The 22,585-nt window shown below is 38.9% G+C and overlaps 1 protein-coding gene across 3 annotated transcripts in view; it reads right to left on the reverse strand.

The window, feature by feature from the left end:
- The window catches only part of LOC113010745 (histone-lysine N-methyltransferase 2C), a 94,594-nt gene that overhangs the window by 50,668 nt on the left and 21,341 nt on the right, over positions 1-22,585 (reverse strand). For all 3 annotated transcript variants that reach the window (XM_080292929.1, XM_080292928.1, XM_026149952.2), the window contains exons 3-12: positions 13,503-13,591; positions 10,662-10,806; positions 9,554-9,757; positions 8,251-8,360; positions 7,989-8,098; positions 7,114-7,276; positions 6,815-6,986; positions 4,907-5,021; positions 2,196-2,371; positions 1,661-2,013 (exon numbers count right to left, since the gene is read on the reverse strand). In XM_080292929.1, coding sequence (XP_080149055.1) covers positions 1,661-2,013; positions 2,196-2,371; positions 4,907-5,021; positions 6,815-6,986; positions 7,114-7,276; positions 7,989-8,098; positions 8,251-8,360; positions 9,554-9,757; positions 10,662-10,806; positions 13,503-13,591 — 1,637 coding nt within the window. The remainder of the gene's footprint in view (positions 1-1,660; positions 2,014-2,195; positions 2,372-4,906; positions 5,022-6,814; positions 6,987-7,113; positions 7,277-7,988; positions 8,099-8,250; positions 8,361-9,553; positions 9,758-10,661; positions 10,807-13,502; positions 13,592-22,585) is intronic.

Genomic DNA, 22,585 nt, shown 5'->3' on the forward strand with positions numbered 1-22,585 from the left:
CAATACAAACAATGGAACTACCAGGAAGAACAGTCAGATGCAGTTCAATTTTATTATTACATGAATGATGCTTCAGCTTCGGGATATCCGTAGAAAACTGGTGTGCACATCAAATCTTGAGTAGAAGTTTGAATTCAAGTTCAGTACTAAAACTCTTTGATGGTTATGCCTTGAAAACATCCATTCCACTTATCTAATCCTTGGTTGTGTAGGGGCTGGAACCAGTCCCAGTTGCCACAGGAAAGAGACAGAGTACACCCTGGACACATCACCAGTCATAGGGAGACAACCATTCACACACACATTCACACATATGGGGAATTTAGGATCACCATATAACTTAACCCCAATAACTGCATCTTCTGGACTGTGGGAGGAAGCCAGAGTAACCGTAGAGAACCCACGCAGACACGGAGAGAAAATCCAGACTCCAAAGACGGTGGACTTGAAACCAGGACCTGCTTGTTGTGAGGTAACAGTGCTAACCATGGCGCCAATGTGTTGACTTGAAAACAATATGTAATCAGTTGAAAATTTTCTTCTTACAGAGTTACAGTTACAACACAGAAAGTTCTTACGGAGGTACAGCTACAACACAAATGGTAAATGGAACGGTTCATATATAATGCTTTTCTACTCTGAGCACTCAAAGCGCTTTGCACAACTTGCCTCCTTCACCCTTTCACACCCATACACACAAGCACTTCTTTCTATGTTCTAAGTGGTTTCTATGTAACATTCATATTTGGAACTTAAATCAACGGCCATATTTTGAATCCAGCATGGCTGAGACAGCTTGCTGTGCATCATTACATCATAACCTGCTTCTGAAAACCACAAGGTAAGTGGGCTACGTTTTTTCCCCCCAGTGAAGAATCACTAGCAAATTTTGCCAAGTTGATAAGTTAGGCTGTTACCTGCAAAGTTTATTTAAAGCTCAAGCAAAATCTGTCAACTTGGTGCCCGTCTCAAGTAGAAATGTTTTATGTTAAATTTTGATGCATGCTAGCAATATTTGGAAAAAAAATAGGTGCTCCTTGAAGTAAAGCAGATGATCAGTTCTTCATTAATAGTGACAGACCTTACATATAATCTTCCCCAGAGACAGTATGGGGAAACAAAGTACTTTACATTTTCAAAACACAGAATTACAAAGGCTATAGAGTTGCTTTAATCTGTTGCTGGTAGGACACCATCTGTTTATTTGGGAGTCCTCATAAAGGCCTCCAAATAAAAGAGGGAGTGCTTCTCTTTAGTGTTTGCCCAAACAACTCTTCAGTACTTTAATCTGCAACAACTGTGACTTTCTAAACTTTATCAGTACTGATGTTACAGCACAAATTGATGTTTCATAGCCGAGACTTTCAACTGCTTCTGCGTGGATAGAGGCTGAGTCAATGAATCCTTAACTACAAAGACAAAGATGGTCTTTCATACTTAATCATATAACCTCAGTGTTTGCTATTTCATATAATCAAAAGAATAACTTTCCTTGTCCTTGCAATAACAAGATATGATTAACAAGGTGAGAAACAGCTTAGATTCTTATGAGGGATAAATTTGAGCACAGATGAAAATAAAAGATTTCAAGATATCAAAAGACAAGGTGAAAGGATCTTAGTGTAATCTGTGTATAATCTAATCTGGAACAAAGACCTACCAGGCTTCGTGTCTGATGTGGCCAGCTTCTCCTCCTGGACAGTAGCCTGTAGATGCTCTGGATCTGAGTGCAATGGAACAGCAAGTAATTCCGGTTTTGGGTCTTTGTGCATTTCAGGAGGCAGCTGATTGCCAAGTTCTAGGTCTGTGTGCTTTTGAGCCAGCTGTACGCCAGTCTCAGAGTTTGTGTGCATGGAGGCTGGCTGAGGGCTGAGCTCTGGGCCGGTGTCCATATCCTCTGGATGTAGCGCCTGCTCTGCAGCAGGAGACCTGCAGTTGGAACAAACATAGTCCTCTCTGGGGTGGATTTCTGCTTGGCCTGAGTTCTGACGCTCACACTCCAGGTGTAGCCATCTGAAAGGAGTGCAAAGGAATTTAAGAGAGTGTCTAATGGGGCAATCCTAAAATTTGAACTATCAGTATGCTATCCAAGTGTTTCACCATGTTACCATTAAACAGCAGTGTACACCATAGTAAATAAGGATTAAAAAGGAGCACTGCATGTGTGGTATTACAGTTAAACACAAGTCCCTTACCTTTTACAAGTGTGGCAGAATACTACGTCTTTATGGTGCTCAGGGTCCAAAATGCAGGCACACATAGGACAACACAGAGCAGGGTCCTGATTTTGGACACAGTTCTCACACAGCAGGCTGGTGTGGTGCCACTGGCCGCTGGTTCGCGTTCCACATTGGAGGCAAACTCTGCAGTTCTGAGGAGAAAATGAACATGAATAAATAAGTGTAGTATGAATTCAGTGCTTCTGCTACACTGATTAGACATTTCAACCATGGAGTGGGAACCAAGCATGAAACAAACAAACAAATTTCCCACGTGTGGGACTAATAAAGGTTATCTTATCTTATCTTATCTTATGAAATCTGTACATACCCAGAGTTCAGTGTAAACATATAAAAATCTCAGTGTGAGTATATAAAGATTTGTACAATGTAAAATCTAAAGATAGACCAGGGGACTGTGAAAAAACATAAACAAAAATAGTGTTTGATGAAAATGATAAACTGGGCAATTTTCTGACGAGGAAAATACTTTGGACAACTTTTCAAAAGGCACTTTTATTAATAATCCACATTTGAATTATTTCATCAGTAAGCATTTATATTTTTTTATTATTATTTTTGATTAAGAGCACAAAACTTTAAAATCTTGGCACCAAAATATTCAGGTTACAGCCGCAAAACTGCAGGATACTGCCAAGTAGTGCTACAAATGGCCAAGAGCTGGAATCCAAGTTGGATTACAATAATCAAAACATGGAGGACATCTGAGCAGCGTTTCTGGCTGATTCTTTTTAAACAGACAATTATCAGATGTAATCAACCTTTTATATTTTCCAGCTTTCTTTTCCCCCTGCACACACATACACACACCCTTTCCTGCAGAGAAGACATTTTTGGCAACACAGTTTTGGTAAATGGTTTAATTTACTCAAGCATAGACATTTCTATTTATCATATGGCCCAAAATAACAGGAAAATGTGTATATTTCTTTAAACAGGATAACGCAAGCATTGCCTTTACTGTTCGCCAATCAACCAAGCTTGCACGCTGAGTAACCCCTGTAGCGCTTAGTTTGAATGAGGGGGAGAAATTACTTGAAACTTATGATTAAAGCTGCAGTCCTCGTCAAGAGTCAGTGGAATGGCTTGTTGAGCACAGCTTTGTGAGTGACAGAAACACAGTTTAACTTGAGCAAATAAATAGCAGCCAGTGTTTTTAAGGGAGTTTCCACACCAACAATATGAACCAGTAAGCAGAGTTGTCTTGGGATTAAAAAAAAGCTCACTTGGTTTCGATTCCCCTAGTACGTCACTTGAGTGTCACTGTTCATTTAAAACAGGAAATGAAGAAGGACTATTATTAATATTATTGTATTCCTAGATAATCATTACACCACTACTGACTTTATCCACTGACATGCAACACACCAGCACATTGAATTTTTGCTGACATATTAACATTCAAATTTTTACTCTCTGAAAGAACCCCTCTGCTGGGGCTACATTTGCTTATTGAATAATTAAAAAAAAAAAAAAAAGATATATATAGATATATATATATATATATATATATATATATATATATATATATATATATATATATATATATGTGTGTGTGTGTGTGTTAGCTTTACTTTGATAGCAAGATTGTTAACACAGAGTTTGTAATTGCAGAGAAATACTCTATTAATTTTGAGGATGTCATTTTCGAGCAGGAACCTCAGAAATGTCCCTTTGGGTTTAAGAGGTTGGGGTATTAATGTAGTTTGAGTTGCTGTGGGATGGGGGTGGGGGTATAGTAGAATTTTTTGTATTCTGTCTATTTTCTGAAACAACAACAACAAAAAAAAGATTGAAAATGAGATTTTATATTGTGAGCACTTCTTTTCCACAAGACATAGTCATTAAAACTTGCCTTTAACAAGACTGTATGCACTTACTTTAAATTAGCGGCTTACTCGGCTAACTAGCCTCTGAGCTCGGGTAAACCTTTTTCCTATGGTACGCAGTCAACAATTCTAGTGTTCATACTTAAAGCCACATCACAGGAACTTCACAGAACACCGAAACTGGAACAATGACTCATTTTTCATTGATTTCTACTTGAGTGAGACGACAATGCTCAGAACAAAACTACCACATGAGCGGGGACATAGGATGTAGGCAAGTGTTCCGGAGAAGCAAGTGCCAAGGCTGTGTGTGTGTGTGTGTGTGGGGGTGAAATGCCCCTGTGCTGAGTCAAATAGAGAACCAAGAGTAAAGACCTTGCATCACCCGCTGTCTCTACTGATGTGCCCTACTCAAACTGGTGCTGCAAAAAAACATATTAGGCGGTGTGCTAACCAGCCAGCTGAGTGGCAAGCAAACCATTTGTGCATGAGCATTCACACAAACATAGTGTTATCTTCCAGCGCTGAGGCTGAACTGAAGTCTTTAAATGATCAGCTGGTCTGAGTCATTCGTAACCACAGAAAGCACAAATTGAAACCATCAAAAAGCTACATTCTCGTGGGTGTCATATGCAAGGTCCAACTAACTTAATTTCTTTTCCATTTAATTGTATTGTTCAATTTTGTGATTGCACCAGATGAATCAATGCAGTTATTTGAAACACTTTAATCTAGTGCAAATACTTTTACTTACAAGCCTGTTTTTTTTTTCTCTTTGTTTTCGGTTTAATTTTTTTTTTTTTTAAATTTCAACATTACCCATTAGTTGTTTCCTACCTGACATCTCCATCCGTTGGTGGGAAGAGAGTCTATAACAGGTTGCAGACAGAAGGTATGGTACCCTTTGTCACACATGTCACACACCAGCATTTTAGTGTCCTCTCCTGGATTCCTACAAAGAGACAGTAAAAAGGTTTTAGGGTTGAGATTTATTTATTTATTTATTTTTGTCTAATACAATGAGACAATGTCATTTATAATGATATAGCTCTATGCTTCCTTCTGTAATCCATTTCTTCTGCTAAGACCTGCAAGACCCGACCTCAACTGTCCTACTGCATCTACAGTTGAATTCTCTGAAAAGCTTACAAGTTCTTTGCTCCTATCCAAGTATAAATCAAATGCAGTAACTTTTCAAGTCCGGGTCACTTTCCAATTTCCATAAATTGTAAGGATATTACATTGACGTTGAAATTATGTTTAAAAAACAAAAAAACAAAGCCATTCATAGAGAATTGCACTGACCCATCAGACTGTAGCAGGCTAATAAGATCAAAACAGAAAGTGATTCAAAATCCCATTGCCACCAGTCATGGTTGATCAGAAACAGATTATTTCCGGTCACTGGCCAAATGATCAGTGGATCTCTGAACATTACAAGTGCTAAACTGTTTACATGGTAATATTCAGTTATTGTGAAATCTGAGTTAGAATGACAAGAAAAAGAAGAAGGAAAAGAAGTAATCATATCTTCCTAACAAAAAACCTTAACACTGTCAGTATTTAGACAGCTAATGTTAACGTAATCCAGCAGGTGGCACCGTCTAAGGATATTAACTTAATCAAAGGTTTAACAACATTGGAAATATTTTTAGGAGTAAGAGTCCTCTGCATGATATCAGTGGTAGACAGATTTCCCTAATATTTTTTATGTGTAGTTATTTATTTATTCATTTATATTGTACCCACCTTTGCTTTAATCAGCCTAGTGCTGTGTTTGCGGGTTTCTGAGTGAGTATCGGCAACACTGAATTTGCAGAGAGCCATCTGGTCAAAAAATATGCAATATAGCTCTTCATGGGCCATTACAAATGTTGATACAAATAGCAAATGGCTAATATTAGCCGATTATAGCCAAAATTAGAACTGATGTGTGAATGAAAGGAAGATTTCCATGTTAGATTGCTATACAAATAATTATGAAACTTCACGCAAGCCCCTTGTTCAGGAGGATGAAGGTAAGAAAAAAAATAGAAAGAAAAAAATAGCTAACAGGAAAGACCGCTTCATACCCAATTTATTAATAGCTTTAAATAAAACAAAGTCATCTCTATCACCACTTTTGTTCACACTAGCAAATGAAGTGACATTTGATTACTAGTTTTGCTAGTTGTACTGTTATACCCAGTGCTGAGTTTAAGCTATAGCTATATGCTGATGATGTCATTTTTTTCATTACTTAATGTTAGTAAAGAAATGCTAGTATGCTGAAACATTTGTCAAGCTGATTTACAGTAGCCTTAAGCATGTAGCTGTGCAAAGGTGTGAGAAGTTGCTGCGCTGTCCATAATGCCAATGAATTGGCTGAAGTAAAAAGATCTTTAAACTAATCAATTACACTATCTAAAACTGCATCGCAAAGCTCAAGATATTTTGAAAAATATAAATATGCAGCTACAGGATGGTAATGCAATATTTAATACTCAATAGACAGTGGTTACCCCAGGCAAACAGGCCTGGTTGCAAACAGAGCTCTTGTGCTGTTTAAATAAGGTCAGAGGTTATAAGACTGAGCTTCAGGGTACAACGTCCAGTCAGCTCCTCACAAACCACAGAGGTAAACAAACAAGCAGTAAGCATGAAGCCTGGTAGCTTTACAGAAATTAAGAAAGGAAAAAAGTAAACAAAAAGGAAAAACACAAAGTAGGGAAAACCGTTATTTAGAGGAGAGGGGAAGTGACTCACTTGCACGTCTGGCAGACTTTGCACTCAGGGCACTGCCAACCTGCCCTCCTTAGAGGGGTCACAGCCATGTCCAGGCATATCCCATGGTAATGCAGACCACAACTGGTGCAAAAGAGCTGGTCCAGTAGATCCCCTGGGCTATCACATAGTACGCAATTTATATCATCTACAACTGTGGACAGTTGAATGAAAAGAGAAGGCAAGAAAAGTTTATACAATGCAATTTAGTCTTAGTTTTGTTAAATATACATTATGTTATTTTCCTATGGAGTTGACACATCAAATTTTTCTGAACTTACATTTGTGAGTGGCCAATTCAATGTGTTCTGGGCATAAGAGTGAGAGACTTCTGATATCCTGAAAAGTCCCAGCTGCCCCCGCACAGGGGTAATGATAGAGTTGAGCACATCCTTCAGCACAGCACTTAATGGATGCTCCAAGGCGCTTACAGTATGCACAGTGCTGCGGAGAAAAAGAGCGATCTTAAAATATGTCTAAAATCTCCCTTTTCTCCAACTAAAACACATTTCTTAAACACTAACAAACGTAATGTTTAAATGGTCTATAAATGCCTGATTTCACGTTAAAAAAAATCACATCACATCACAGAAAGGTGTTCGCTCCTATGTTTTTTTTGTTTTGTACTTTAACCTGCCACATCAAAGAATACCTGTCAAATCAGCCAAGATCTGATGTGTAGCACTTCTTCTTTCTGGACTATTTTATCTTAGTATATTTTTGGGAAACGGTTTATTTGGATTAAGACACCTGTTCAAAGTGCCATTTCAGCTACCTGATGATCAGGCTAGAAAACCTCACCCCAATTCCATTTCTCTGAGTTCCATGAGTGTGTACTAGTAACCACTTGGAGATCAAGTGGCAGCACTACTAATGGGTAGCACACACGATGGGCAGCGAAAAAAGAATCAGAGCTCTTTAAGTAGTACCACTTCTGCCGCTAGGAGCCAAGCTGCCATGAGAGCTCAGCCCTGTTGAGTGGTGTGACCTTTTCCATTTCACAGCTGAGAGATCCATGCTGCCAGGCCGACCTTTACCAGCCAGTCTGATCCATCAGCTTTGTTGTGTTTCACTGAATCAGTCCCTCCCCTGCTGCCCCAACACATTAAGATGGTGTTAACACCCATTAGTCCACGGATGTTCTCCCTTGACTCACCTTTGTGCTCCCTGAGTCAATGGCTCTGTCCACATTAAGCAGAGATTGTCCCTCGCCCTCACAAACACCGTCGGACCACAAGGCACAACTCTGATGTGCCCAGCATTGCCCTACAATTTAAAGACGGATGTGACAAACAAATAACTGAATCAGAGACAAATTCAGTATTAGCATATAAAGCATGTACACTTGTTAACTCTCCAAGTACAAATAATTACTGTTAAAATGGGATGTAGAAATAGGCTGAGTCCATTAGCCACACCTGACTCGAAGAGAGACTGGACGTTGAGATCTTCTGGAAGGCCGACATGAGAAAGCTCGTTCCAAAATCGACTGGCTGGGTCTGGCTCATCCTCGCAGCCTTCAGACCCACTGGAACAAAGAAAAAGGTTTTTAAAAAAAAAAAGTCATCTCAGCACAGATTTTTTTTTAACGTAGAGAACAGCTTAAAAATGCACTATGCAAGAGAAGGACAGCCTGAATCAACTTGAGAATAAATTGAGGACAGAGACATAAAGGTAGAGAATGATGTGCCGTTTTTACAAAAGCAAAGAAATGAAGACAGAGAATGAGCTGGGGGAAAAATGTCTGTCCAAGTAAAAAGCTGTGGGGGAGGGAGGTGGATGAAGAGGAGGAGGACGGGAAGGAGGGCCATCTTTTTTAGCGTGTGCACAAGAGGCTGGCTGTTCTGTCTCATAAAATCTGTTGAAAGGGATGCGTTTCTCCAACTCCCTGGCTTCAACTATTGAGCAGCATAGGATGTAGAATACGTGGAGAGGGAGCATTAACATTTAAAAGGATTTCCAGGAAACAACTAACAGCCAAAATCAAGATGGGGGTTTCTGGGAACATGATGGGAACCTATTCCTTACACTTTTATTAGCAATTATGAAATGGTCTTCTCTCCTAATCTCTTTTTTTCTTCTTAATTTTTAGTCTTAAATGATATATTATGATATATCTATTCTCTCTCACAGCTAAGGGCTCAATGACCAATCACACAAACAGGACACCAGCTACTGGTTGGCTAGGCCTGTTGCCAAACCCATAATGCTGTCACTGGCCATTACAGTACTGTGAGAGACCCAGAGAGACAACCAACTGGTTTCAAAGGACCAAAACAAATCAGGCAGTTGTCCAATTGAGCGCAGGAAGGGTCTTTTATTTGTATGATTTGCATTTGTGTGCATACAAACACAAGGCTCTTGTGTAACCTTTGCCTGATCTGGCATCTCATGGCCTGGGGAATACTGACAGTTGGGTGTGTATGTTAGGTGTGACCATATTAACCACCACTACTGCTTCATATTACCAGGATAACAAAATTCAAGTCAACTAAAAGAAAAATCTTTTTGATCAGACTAACAGCTTTCACAAGATTTCACAGTAACATCAGTGTATAGAAGCCAAGGACAAAAAAGAACAATGAAGTAAGCTGTTAGCAAATTTTCATTTCTTGCAGCTCATTAACTCATGACAAGGAAGCATTACAGATTGTGTCTTATTCCTAACCAACGATGGCAGCCAAACTATTTGTGACAACAGTGTCAGCCAGGCCTACTTACTTCTTCTCCTTCTGTCCTGAGGTGGTCTCTTCGGCCATTTTTGGCTGAGCAGTTTTATCACCATCGCTGCCATCGCCTGTTGAGCTCCCATCAGCTTTGTGGCTGAAGAGTGCTTCAAGCTGAGACGTGACGGTGAATACTTGTAGATCCCCCTGACCCAGAAGGCTACGACCACCGCAGTAACAGAAGGCACAGAGACGCTCACTAAAAGAAAGAAAATGGGTGGTAGAGGGTGTTTAATTATATATACCTACTGTGACTTAATACAGTGCCATACATGTCACCATGAATTAAGGCCTCCTTCTTGTGGCACTGGGACTGTCTGTGCTGCAATATACATAAAACCTCACAAAGCAAAGCAGACAGACTATCACCACACATAGACACACACACAGTCTCCCAAACACATACTGCTATAAGCAGACAACTTGTAAAAATGATAATGTATTTAAGTAACACAGACCTTGTAATTTAGAAAGAAAGAAAGAAAGAAAGAAAGAAAGAAAGAAAGAAAGAAAGAAAGAAAGAAAGAAAGAAAGAAAGAAAGAAAGAAAGAAAGAAAGAAAGAAAGAAAGAAAGAAAGAAAGAAAGAAAGAAAGAAAGAAAGAAAGGCAGATAGACAAGTCCGGTTATACAACAGATATTTGGATGTGCTAACAATCAACATTTTAAGTGAGAAAGCCATCTTGGAGACAAAGTGGTAAACAGAAAAGCAGCAGAACAGTGGCCAAGAGCTGGAAAGTTGAGTAATAAAGCAAGCAGCAAATATTTATCACATTAAGTGCTGAGATGGTACTGTTAATAAGATCCCAGGAGAGGCTCCTGATCTGCTTTCCATCACCAACATCGATAGAACAGACAGGCCAGAAGACTGATTGCAACCTCTAACAAAGTGACACCTGGGAGGAAAAGGGCTGCCTCTACCTGCTGATGACTCCCACCTAATCCATCCATGCATGTATCTAGTATGTGCTAGACCTGTGCTTATTCATTCATAAAAACAATTTAAAAAGTAAAAAGATACACACAGAATCTCTCACACACATGCATGCACGGTTCTTTATTTCTCAAAAACAGCGATTCTGGGGAAGTGAAAAGTTTTTTTAACCTGCTTTTGACTTCTCTACTTGTTGGGACAGATGGTCCTGCTGAATTCTCGGCTAGAGGGCTCTGGGCCAGAGGGGAAGAGGGCCTGTCCTCCTCTGGCACCTCACTGGTCACTTCCACAGTCTCCACCGGCTGGATTTGTGTTTCTGATGGTAAAAATGAAAAAGACACGGAAGGAAAAAAGAGAAAAGATCTGTTAGGGAGTAGAGAAACAGCTAAGCACTGAATTGTTCCAATGCATCTGCCTCTGTGCTGGTAAATGCTCCTCAATTCACTGCCAATTATGACTGCATGTTTAGCATACAGCCCCTGACAGACACAGGCTGTTACAGGACAGGTTGGTTATATTCTAGTCTTTTTCCTCCAGGTCAGAAACACAGCCTTTTTTAGCAAGATGGATGGTAAAATATGGGGACCATATGCTCAAGCACTGATTACAATAAACTCAGTGGGAACATCAAGGTCTTGTACAGAATAGTGATAACAATAGAGGCAGGGAATAAAGGAGATGGCATGGCTGTCAAAATATCTCAAGTAGCTAGAATTAATATTTTGGGGGAATAAAAAAAGTTCAATCCTGGACTCATATCTGACATATCACGACTGCTTTTAATTTTAATTTAATTGACGAAACCCTCAATTCACTCTGCTAATCATACAAAACAACTCCCAGCAGTACCTCTCACTGAGACTTTGGGCCATGTAAAATGTTATTAATATTTCATTGGCATGTAATTAGGCTAATGCCACAATGATTATGTCATCCAAAGGAATTAAAAAAGGGCAAAATTCATATTAGGCTTACTACTACTTACCTACTGATAACTGAATGCATACGCAATGGATGTTTTACAATTATTTTTTACAAGACATCAACTGATTAAACTGATTGTTGCTTTTCCCGCCTCATTTTTTAGGTAATAGCTCATTATATTTGTTAAATTAAAAAAAAAAGGTTGTGTTATCCTGTTTAGCAGGGCTCCACAATTATGGGCACGATAATTATCACAATTACTGACATAATAATGTTGCCACACGTAAACATAACAATGCTTTAACATCCATGTCGTCCTACATTTCTGCTAATGTACCAATGTACAAATCTTTGCATCAAACTAAAATTGGTCCTCTTTATTCAACTAAATTAACTAAAGAAAAAATAAATAAATAAATATATATATATATTTTTTAAATAAACTGCAGCAGCACTTAAAGCAGGGTATGAGTTTCACATTTACATTGTGTTACATTCCTGTCAATTAAATAATAATATTTGCAGATATGTAAGATGTTTATTCACTTGTCCAGAGTGGAGGCATATAGTTAGGCGCTGATTTAGTGGCACGTTCGCTGCTTTTTCTTTATGTTTGTTTTGCGAAGCAAGCATTTTCAGATTCAATCAATCATGTTCATTTAATTGTTGGAAAAATAAAATTGTGACCAAGATTAAAATTTCATCAACTGTGCAGACCTACTGTTAAGTAAGATCAGATTACAAAAACTGATAGGTGACAGTACTACTCTTACCAATGCTAATGGATCAATTACTTTAACACAACTATGTAGGCATAGGATGCTAGTATACATAATACACCAAAGGGTGAGTAAAATTAGGAGCAAACTTTGCATTCAAAAACTATACTGACAGACTACACATTTCCACCTGGGCATTCAAAACACAAACTTGCGGAAACCAGCCCTGGCAGCATTGAATTGGGGGAAATTTAAAGCAAATTTAAATTAAATCGCAGCCATTGTCACCAAGAGTAAGGATGTTCTGCTAAGTATGTTCTGCTCAGTACTGCGGCTTTCCATGCCTCTACCACACTATCTGAGAGAGAGGGGTCGCTTTTGGGGGATTGCAATGAAAAAAAGAAAAAGAAGAAGCATTATAATCTCTAAAGTACCATAATCAAAACTGATAACGCCATGGCTTATCACTTTATCAGTCGTTAATTTCTCTACACATTCCCTAGATGCAATCACACTGTTTTAATGGTAATGTATATTGAAAATGTGAGCTATGTGACCTCTAAGTATAACAATTTAGAGACAGACAAAATAAACAATGCATTTAAAAGGCTATAATATACTGTGCTTGACCTCAGCACATATCACTTTAAGGACAAGACTGCACAGAGTCACAAATTTCATTTTGCCAAAAGCCCAGAGGCAGAGAGCCACTGAAGAAACCACTGAGTTTTAAGTGCATCTGGCGGTAGACTGAAAAGGCAAAGTGAATGCTTGGTTATTTCATAACATCATTTACAAAAAAAAATGTTGAAGGGTTTTAAACTCTGAAATATTGCCTTTGTTTGTTCTAAGGTAAATGATACCAGAAGAACGGCAAGTCATTGACAGCGTCACATTTCCAACTATCTTCAGCTCAGCAACAGGGCGGCACTGAAATGTATCAGAATGGGAGGCATGGTCACATGATGTGATGTACACACATAAAAAAGGCACATAAATGGGTCTGGAGAGACTGATGGGATTTTAAAAAGCTTTTAGAGGGCATTAGCCTTGGGCTCTTTCCCTCTGCACCTCAATGCCAATCTCAGAGCAAGAGGAGAGATGGAAGCAGTAAGGGGAGAAGAAAAAATACACACCCACTACAGCTTCACAGCTCAAGCTAAACCCATTCAATTATAGCCCTGAAAAAAAGGCACTGGGCGCTAAGAAAAAGCTCTCATCCATCCTTCTCCAGGAGAAGGAGACTCATCTACCTTTACTAACATACCCTTCAAAGCACTGCATAAGGCTACTTGGGGTGCAGGTTCAAGTCATATATCACTCTCAGTAAAACCAATGTGTATATAAAAGATCAAAAACAAAGTCTCACCTGTGTCCTGAGGGTCTATGGACTCTGTTATCTCAGTCCCATCCATGCTGTCCTCCTCATCCACAACAACTCTCCCTCTGGTGCGACCCCTGGAGTAAGAAAAACAAACAAACAAAGAAACAGAGGAAATGAAAAGAAATAAGACATTAAAACTACACAACTTCACCTCGAGACGGGGGAGTGGTGGTTTAGTCACGAATTAATTAAATATCGTCATGGCTTTCACTGATTTTTAATGGAGGCATTGAAGTCATGGGTAAGGCAAAAGGGTGGTACTGGTGGGGTGTTTCATACATATTCGTGTTACAGCTACAAGGAGAAACTCTGGTAAAACATAGAGGCAATGAAAATAAATGGGCGATTCAGTGATGATGGCGCTATTGGCCTATTTATGGTAACCACAATGGTAGCATCACAGTGACGTCATCACAGCCACCGTTTTACTGTTTCTGATGTCATGCCAGACTTGCTGAACGATAGGTGCTGCCACTCAGACAAAACCTCCTCATATAGTAGGAGACAAAACATGTAGAGGAAGCAAAGAAATCAATTTGTCCTCCTGAAAGTTTCATCTTTTCACACTATTGCAACATTCAACTCTGCATAAGCTGTGTCTTCAAACCAGCTGCGTGACCAACACAAGGTTAGAAAAGACACATGAGGTGCACAGCAAACTGAAACGACACCAAAAAGTGTCTCACACCAGCCATTGTGAGATCACTTTCAGCAAGAGGAGCGCAACAACAGCAAGTATAAATGGCCCTCAGTCACACCAGTATAGAGACTAGCTGGTAACCCCCTGGAAACCACCAGTTAGTAGGGAAGAAATCCGCATTACCCCAAACTGGTTAGTGAATGGTTGCTGGCTGTCATAAGATGAATTTGGTTAAAGAAAAACTAATCTACACTTACTGGTTTGGGGGAACTTAGAGCTGGGCGATATGAGATTTTTTCATATCACGATATGTTTTTTTTTCATTTCAGGCGATAACGATATCTATCACGATATAAGCCAAATAACTATATTTGTAAGATTTAAATGTGCCGTTGCTCACAAGTAAAATGTGAAATAATCAGCAGCTTGTTTTTATTTAAATATTTATTTCCCATAATAAGTTCAACAGGGTAGATGTACTTAAGGAACATGAGACTTTTTCAGATAAATAAAGGCAAATATTGCAAACTACACAAAAGGCAGCCGCTAAAGCGTTTAAGTTTCAAAATAGAACAAACGAAACAGACTAAATTGTCAATTCCACTTAGAAACAAAATATTAATTCTAAAAATAAATCTTAGTTTGTTTTACAGAAGAACAGACAAAACTGACTAACTTTTGTCAATATCAAATAAACTGAGAACTAAAAGGAAATTCTCAATCTCTCCTTGTTGTATAGCTGAGCTTTTCAAACAGTTTTAACAGTTACTTTAGTCTGACAAAAGCCGAATGACGAATTAGCGCTTCCAGTCAGAGACTGAGGCTACGTCCACACGTACACGGGTATTTCTGAAAACTGAAATTTTCCGTTTTCGTTTTAAAAAATAATCCCGTCCACACATAAAGGGAGAAATGAAGGAAAACGCTGCTATGAACATGCCAAAGCAGCAGGTGGCGCTAGATTCCTAACCGTGCAGAAATGTTGGCCAATCAGAAGTCTAGAAGCCTCGGTGGGAAAAAGTAAACAAAGCTGGGGCATAGAAGCAGAACCGAGTCGTATGTGTGGAGGGACAGTAACTGTGTGTATATGTAAGCATTTAAACACTGCAGAGAGTAGAATTAACAGTAACAGTATTGTAGAAATTCATTTCACCGAAACAATAACGTGGCGCACAGTGTGACGCATGCTCCAGTTTATTGTATTTCCAGACTTGCTTTCGGCACAATTTACAGTGCACGCTACTCTGTTTTTTGTCAGACTTGAAATAGCCGAAATACCTTCACACTACAGAACTTCTATGGCTCTTCCATTTGACAATCTCTCCGGCATTGGAACCATCATCTGTTTTCTCTTCGGTCACGCTCGGTTGATTTTTCTAGTCGGCACACTCATTTCCTCCATTACCCGCTGGCTGCTTCCCAAACAAACACACGTGCGGCTTGGCACTTGTGCTGTACGTAACAAGCCACGCGACATGACGCTGCGGCTGTGATTGGTTCGGCTCTGCGCTACTTAATTTGGATTGGCTGACCTTTTTTTTTTTTCTTTGAGGACAAGAGCGGCGAGGTCTATCGCGATAGCTTAATTTCTCTATCGAGTAAAAGTTATATCGCGATACATATCGTTATCGTTCTATCGCCCAGCTCTAGGGGAACTCAAAGAAAGAGTTTGTAAAGCTTTGGAATTACCTGGATTTCTGCATGAATTAGTCATACACTATGGTATGACAGTCATACTAAGCAACCATTCATGGTCAGTGCTGCAAAATGCAACAACCAGCTGTTGTCGTTTAGCTAGTTTGTTGTTCAGTTTGCTACTCACAATAACTAACTGCAACAATATCTGGAATAAATGTTCATATGCATGCACCTTTTCTTGTGTTAGAGCCCTGACTTCAGTTCAGGAGATGAGGCTTGAGGTGAGGAGGAAGAGGATGAGGTAGAGATGAGGGAGAAGACATAGCAGTAGTTAAGGAAGAGAAAGACATAATGAGAAAGACATGACGAAAGCATTCATGTACAAATGTTAAATAGTCATATAGAGTTTGAAAGAGCTATTTGTGATCTTTAAATTAAAACTAACTTGTAAGTGGGCTGGTCTCTATCCACATACATAAAACCCAATTAGACAGAAGGATAATGACCATCTTGGCCACTGTATTCAAGGTAGTCAAGTAACATGGTGGCTTCCACAAGATGATGCTCACAATTTTTTCTATTAAATCTAAACAAAGAAAAGAAAAAAGATCAAATTAAAAAAAAAAAAACAAACAAAAAACCAACTTACTGTACCTTTAAGGCCAGCATGTTCTTAAATTGTGTACAACTAGTTTAGGATTAGCGATAATTTTTGAGAAGAGGGTGTTCTGCAAAGATACCCCAATCACACCGAGTCCAATAATGCTGAAGCAGTTGAACATGAGGTCAAGAGAATAAGTAAAACACCAGCAGAAAACTCTACAGGAAATAAATTAATGAAACGGCAGAAATTTAAAAAATAAATAAAATACACATCTCAAATTTTAAAAAGGTCACTGTGAAACATGGAAAGTTTGAGACTGCTCTGCAACCTCGGGGACTGACATCCTGGAAGTGTTGAGGCAATCAAAAAAGAAAGAAATTACATTATATGATTGTAGCAGACAATAACCTGAAGCTTGGGGAGCAGCTGGATAGTGAAACAGACATTGACCTAGAGCATACAGATAAATACACAACAGAATAGTTGAAAAATAAAATGTATGATTTTTTTAACAACAGCAAAAAAAAAAAGAGTCTTAACCCAACCAACGTGCTTTGGCAAGATCTGAAGAGGGCTGTTTAATAAAACAGACATCCAAGAAATGCATTTATTTATCAATATAGCCTCTCAGATCTGTACACCTAACCATCTCCCCTACAACCACGCTGGACCAGGTTTTGGATTACTCAGTTTAACTGTGACTAAAATTCTCACCTCTAGCCCTTTAACCCTTTAAGACCTACCATAGAACCAAGTCCGCCAGAGCTTATATTATATTTTTACATGCTGTGGAGCCATTTTTGGGAGCATTTCAAGTTGCTATACATCAATACAACCATTATAGCCCAGATTTTAATAATATGTATTCATTAAGTGCATAGTAATTACATAAATTGCAAAAAAATGCAATAAACTACAAAAAAATTGAAAATCGTTTTTGATTTTTTAACATATATTTGTAGTAAGAGAAATTTAAGAGGCTTATCCCTCAAAACTGTAAATACAAAAAAGTTGCACAAAAAGTTTCCCACCACAGGAAATTTATTTTGAGTGTCTTCATAGTTTTATTTTTGAAATACACCAATTTTTATACACTGCAGGAAAAACGAAAATAAATATTATACTGCAAATTTGCAAAAAAGCAGCATATGCATCAAAATAAACTATTTCCAGCAGTGCAATATGAGTTCCTAAGCATCCCAGAAACGACACAGAAAGTCATAAAGTCAAAGATAACTTTTAAAAAGAGCAGTATAGGCCCTGAGGCCCTGATCGCAAAAAAGACTACATTTCCGCGAAAATGACGTCACTTCCGGTTTCGGCCAGGTAATGGCGGAAATGCAAAAGTTCGCGCTGACGTCTATTCCAACGTAGGAAGTGTTTTGAACAGCTGATCGGACCGGCAAAGCGTGTTTCTGGAATATTATGTTTTTGTTCCTGCAAGCGCTTTTTATGCAGTTTTTGCAAAGCTTTATGTGGAAGGAAACCGTGACCTAGGACAAGCTGATGGCACAATATGTAAGTACAACTCCTCCGGTTTCATATGCAAAAAAATTTTTTGCGCTAGCTTACGTGGTTGCAGTGCTACCGGGATTTAAAAATAGTTACGCATAACAGAGCGTTCCCGCTCCGATCGGCTCTAAAGGGTTAAGGTGATTGTCTGTGAACGATCATAATATGTGTAATGTTAGCTTTTAAAGAAGTCCTTAGTATCAACACACTTTTCTAACAAAGAAAGTTCCACCTTTCTTATATTTCACTGTATGTGCCATGTCAGCAAACAGACAACCACGTGTACATTTACAAACAGGCGTTGTGTGCCAACTCATACGCTCAGACACACCAACTCATACCTTGCTTGTACACACAGTATGTAAATATCTGCCAGTGTCAGCATCCCTTCAACGCAAGCTCAGTTAACCTAATCTTGGAAGCAGCATGTGGAGGGGATAATTGTCATGGATACAAATTAAATAGCAACACCGAGTGCTAGCAGGCTAAGTGGGGAGAACAAACACAGCCCAAAGGAGAGCAGTATGTCTCCGGGGTACTCAGGAGGATCCAGCGGGTGGGAAGTGAGGGAGGAGATTGGGGGTGGGGGTGGGTAATTTTGTGTCACTGGAGAGAAAAATCACAAATGGCTAGATGCCAAATCAACCCCTCCTTCTAAATGACTTCCATGGGGAATGACAGAAGAAGTCTCTAGCAAACCTTGGCTAAAAACAATTACCTGTGAGCTTGAGTCAAACATAAATAACTTGATGTAGAAACAAACAACTGCATTTTAACAGACAACTCTGTTATAGCCTATTACATGGCCTAGTATGAACCAACTACTGTAGTTCAGGATCATATGGAAGTCGGTGTAGATATAATCAGGAATGGTGGATGGCCTCTCTCAGTAACTATTCTATATCAATTTAATTTTTTAATGCTATTCTGAACAAATTTACTTTTCAGTTTTTAATTTTGTTATCTTTAAAAATCAAACAGTAGCTAAGTACATAGCAATAACAAAAGCCGCAGTCAGCTAGTCTTTATGGAAAAAGTTACAAATGAGGGTATCAGCGACTGGATGCCACCAGGGAGTGGAAGGAGATGTTGCTTTACTGGCCTTACTGCTTCAACTGTCTGGAAAGGGTCTGCATGATGGCATTACAGTAGATTGTCAAAGCCTGGATCCCAGTATAGCAGATGGATTGATGAGTGGCTTGCACAGCTTGGATGATTTTTGATTTATGTTGATATTTTAATGACGAGACTCTTCTGGTCTTGCAAGATCAAAAGACAGCAGTCTGTAGTTACTCATTTATTGCTTTTGGAAGACTAGAAGCAACAAATTGGCTTACAGGAGAAAATAAGATAATGTCCCAACATGAAACATGAGTGGAACTCTGCCACAAGCAGAACAGCTCATTTTCTGATTTGTTTTCATAATTCACTATTTTTTCAACACTTTTTTCCCCCCTTTAAAATAAATAAATAAATAAATAAATAAATAAATCAGAGGGTACTGTGTTAATTTTTTCACTGGATGCACAGTGGACTTACAGCAAAATAGTATCTGGTTCTCTTATAAGAAACAACTTTTATTTTAAGAATAAGATGAGCATAAAAATTTAATTAATCTCAGTGGATACTGAGAAAAAAAAGAAATTACTGAAGAGTGTTATAGTGGGGACTGTAGCTTGCAGGTAGCAGCACTTACTAGTACAAATAACCTAAAGGGCATTTTCAGTTCTTCTTTACCAATGACTTGCTGTCAACGATAACAGACTATCGAATTTAAAGTGTGGATCTATTAAAACAAGCTGCCAGCAGCAGCAGCACTATAGTACAATAGTAGTGACACAGCACAACTCAAATGTAAGCACAAAATTAGCCTAGGTAGCATTTTCACTGGAAATATTAAGTATAATATGACTGCTCTACACTTTAGTTTAATAATATCTAAGTTGAGGTAACTTGTCGTTCATCAGCAGCCTGCACAGTATTGCCACATAATAAAAAATGAAAAATGTCTTCCTCCTTCCTCCCTTTCCACCATTTGAATTGCTGTCATTTACTTGGCTAAACAATATGTAACTGCATCAGTGATTACCAGCCACCGTTTGCTCTTCCTGTTGTAAGAAGTATATCTAGCGAGTGCTCCAACGATGCTTGGGTGAGTCATTTGTTTACATTTCGGTCATACATCACCAGCTGATAGCCTGGTCGTACTCTGCGTTTTTTGGCTCAAGTAGTGAAACAAGTTTGTCGTTTCCGGCTTTCGCACAAATAATTTTAAGGTACTGTGCTTTGTTGGGTTTTTTTCAATGACCTCAGCTGTTACCAAATCGTCATCAGAGCCGGACACCTGGCTGTCTGCCTGTCGGACATGTCTGAGTGTGCCTCATTATTGTGTGCAATACGGAATATAAGTGTAGGATGCTGCTATAGTAATGATATCATGATATGACACTTAAAAAAAAAAAAAAACACATAAAAAATTATGCTGGTATTATTAGAACAGCCCTAGATTGTGTATACCAGAAACTGTTGATCTACTGGAATTGTCCTGGTCAAAATGCATTGTCTTGTTGATGCCATTGGTCAAATGAGAATGGCCAGACTATTTCCAGCTGACAGCAGTTCGCACAGGCTCACGAAGATTGGGAAAAAAGGTTGCCTGGTCTAATGAGTCTCAATTTCTGCTCCAACATTTGGATGATAGAACCACAATTTGGTATAAACAACATGAAAGCATGGATCCATCCTGCCTTGTAACAGTTCAGACTGGTTTTAATGACGAGAAAGATATTTTCTTGTCCCTCTTTGGTCCTCTTAGTATCAAACTGAGCATCATTTAAACACCACAGCCTGTCTGAGTTCTATTGTTGACCATGTCTGTCCCTTATAACCACATTGTATCCATTTTTGCATGGCTACTTTCAACAGAACAACAAGGAACGTTTCAAAATCATCTCAATTGGGTTTCTTGAACGTTACAATGAGTTCACAGTACTCAAGTGGCCTCTATAGTTACCAGATCGCAATCCAAAAGTGCACCTTTGGTCTCATGTAGAACAGGATATCTCTATAAGAAATATGCAGACAAAGAATCTACAGCAACTGTGTGCTGCTATTGTGTCAATATGGACCAAATATTCTAAAGCTAAAATGGGCTCTTACCCAGCACTGGGTAGGCGTACCTAACAAATTGTCCAGTGAATGTATATTATTCAAACCTGGTCAATATGGTAAGAACATGTAAAAAAAAACTCATGTCCATACCAATAACCAGCTAAAGATGTATAAAGGTATAAAAGAGCATCAAACCATTTATGAGATGACCATGTAGTTAGGGCTGCCACAAACGACTATTTTAATAGTCGACTAGTCACAGATTATTTTTTGCGATTAGTCGACTAATCAGATCATGCATCCATTGGACGTAAAACGTACAGCTTATGTGCTAACTAAAAATAAAGACAAGATGATAGTTTATTAAATTTTAATGAAATTAGCAGATTGTTTCGGTGGAGTTTAATAAACTCAGCCGTCTGCTCCTTGCTATCTAAAATATAACAGGACACCGGAGCATATTCTCGAGCATCTCACACTTCTGATAATCAGTTGTCTGCTTGACGTTTATTCAGCTGTGTAAAAACTATAACTTTAATCTCAGCCAAACCGATTTACTCAGGAACAAATAAAATACTGAAAAAAGCCAAACGATAACATTTTTAAGTTATCTAAGTGACTTATATATCATGTTTAACCTGAGTAGCGAAAGACGGCAGTGGGTTTGAAAACGATTTGCCGGGAGTCCGGTGTTCTCACCTGCTCTAGTGAGCCTTGAACCTCGGCTCGCTATCGAGCTGGTGAGTAACAGATGTTTCCGAAAACGTTGGAGCGCTTTTGAAAATATGTGGTGTCTTGATAAACTGAGCAGATATTTGAAGTTTACACAGCTACATTCTCGCCTGAAATTATGTGTAATGTTTATTTTGTGACCCAGAAAGTATAATAAGAGTAATATTAAAACTAACTAGCTGCCGCTATTGTTGGAAACTGAGTTGGGCCGCGCTATGAATTCTGTGATAGGTTGGGCCACGAAGTACACACCCGACCCATCCTTTAAATCTGGGGAAATGAAGGGCACATTTGTCGGAGTCTTCGAATTTGGACAGTCTTCGTCGTGTCGCTGTAACGTAATCGGCCTACAAATGCGGGCACAGGAGGATGCGGTTCCTGAATTTGGACACGGCTGCGATACCGGACACTGCTTCTTCTTCTTCGGGATTTAACGGCAGCTGGCATCCTTGTACATGCAGTGCTGCCATCTTTTGTTTCAGTCCGCTATTACACTCTTAAATCCTACTACTTATTCCTGCGTCTTTTGGGATCTTACAAAGCTTCAAACGACGCATCGACTATTAAATTAGTCGTCGGCGATTTTGATAGTCGACGTAATCGTGACTAGTCGACTAATCGTTGCAGTCCTACATGTAGTATGCTTAGTACATGGCCAACTGCTGCTACTACTACTACTACTATCTAGTAAAATTTTCATTAAATACAATTTTTATCTTTCAAGTATTTCTAGTATCTAATAGCAGAAACCAAGCCCAAATTGATATATGAGCAGTTATAAGCCTATGATCACAACCTGAAAACAGCTGTTGGCAGTGACGTCTTTGCACA

This window comes from Astatotilapia calliptera, chromosome 18 (assembly GCF_964374335.1).
Source record: "Astatotilapia calliptera chromosome 18, fAstCal68.1, whole genome shotgun sequence".
NCBI classification, from domain to species: domain Eukaryota; kingdom Metazoa; phylum Chordata; class Actinopteri; order Cichliformes; family Cichlidae; genus Astatotilapia; species Astatotilapia calliptera.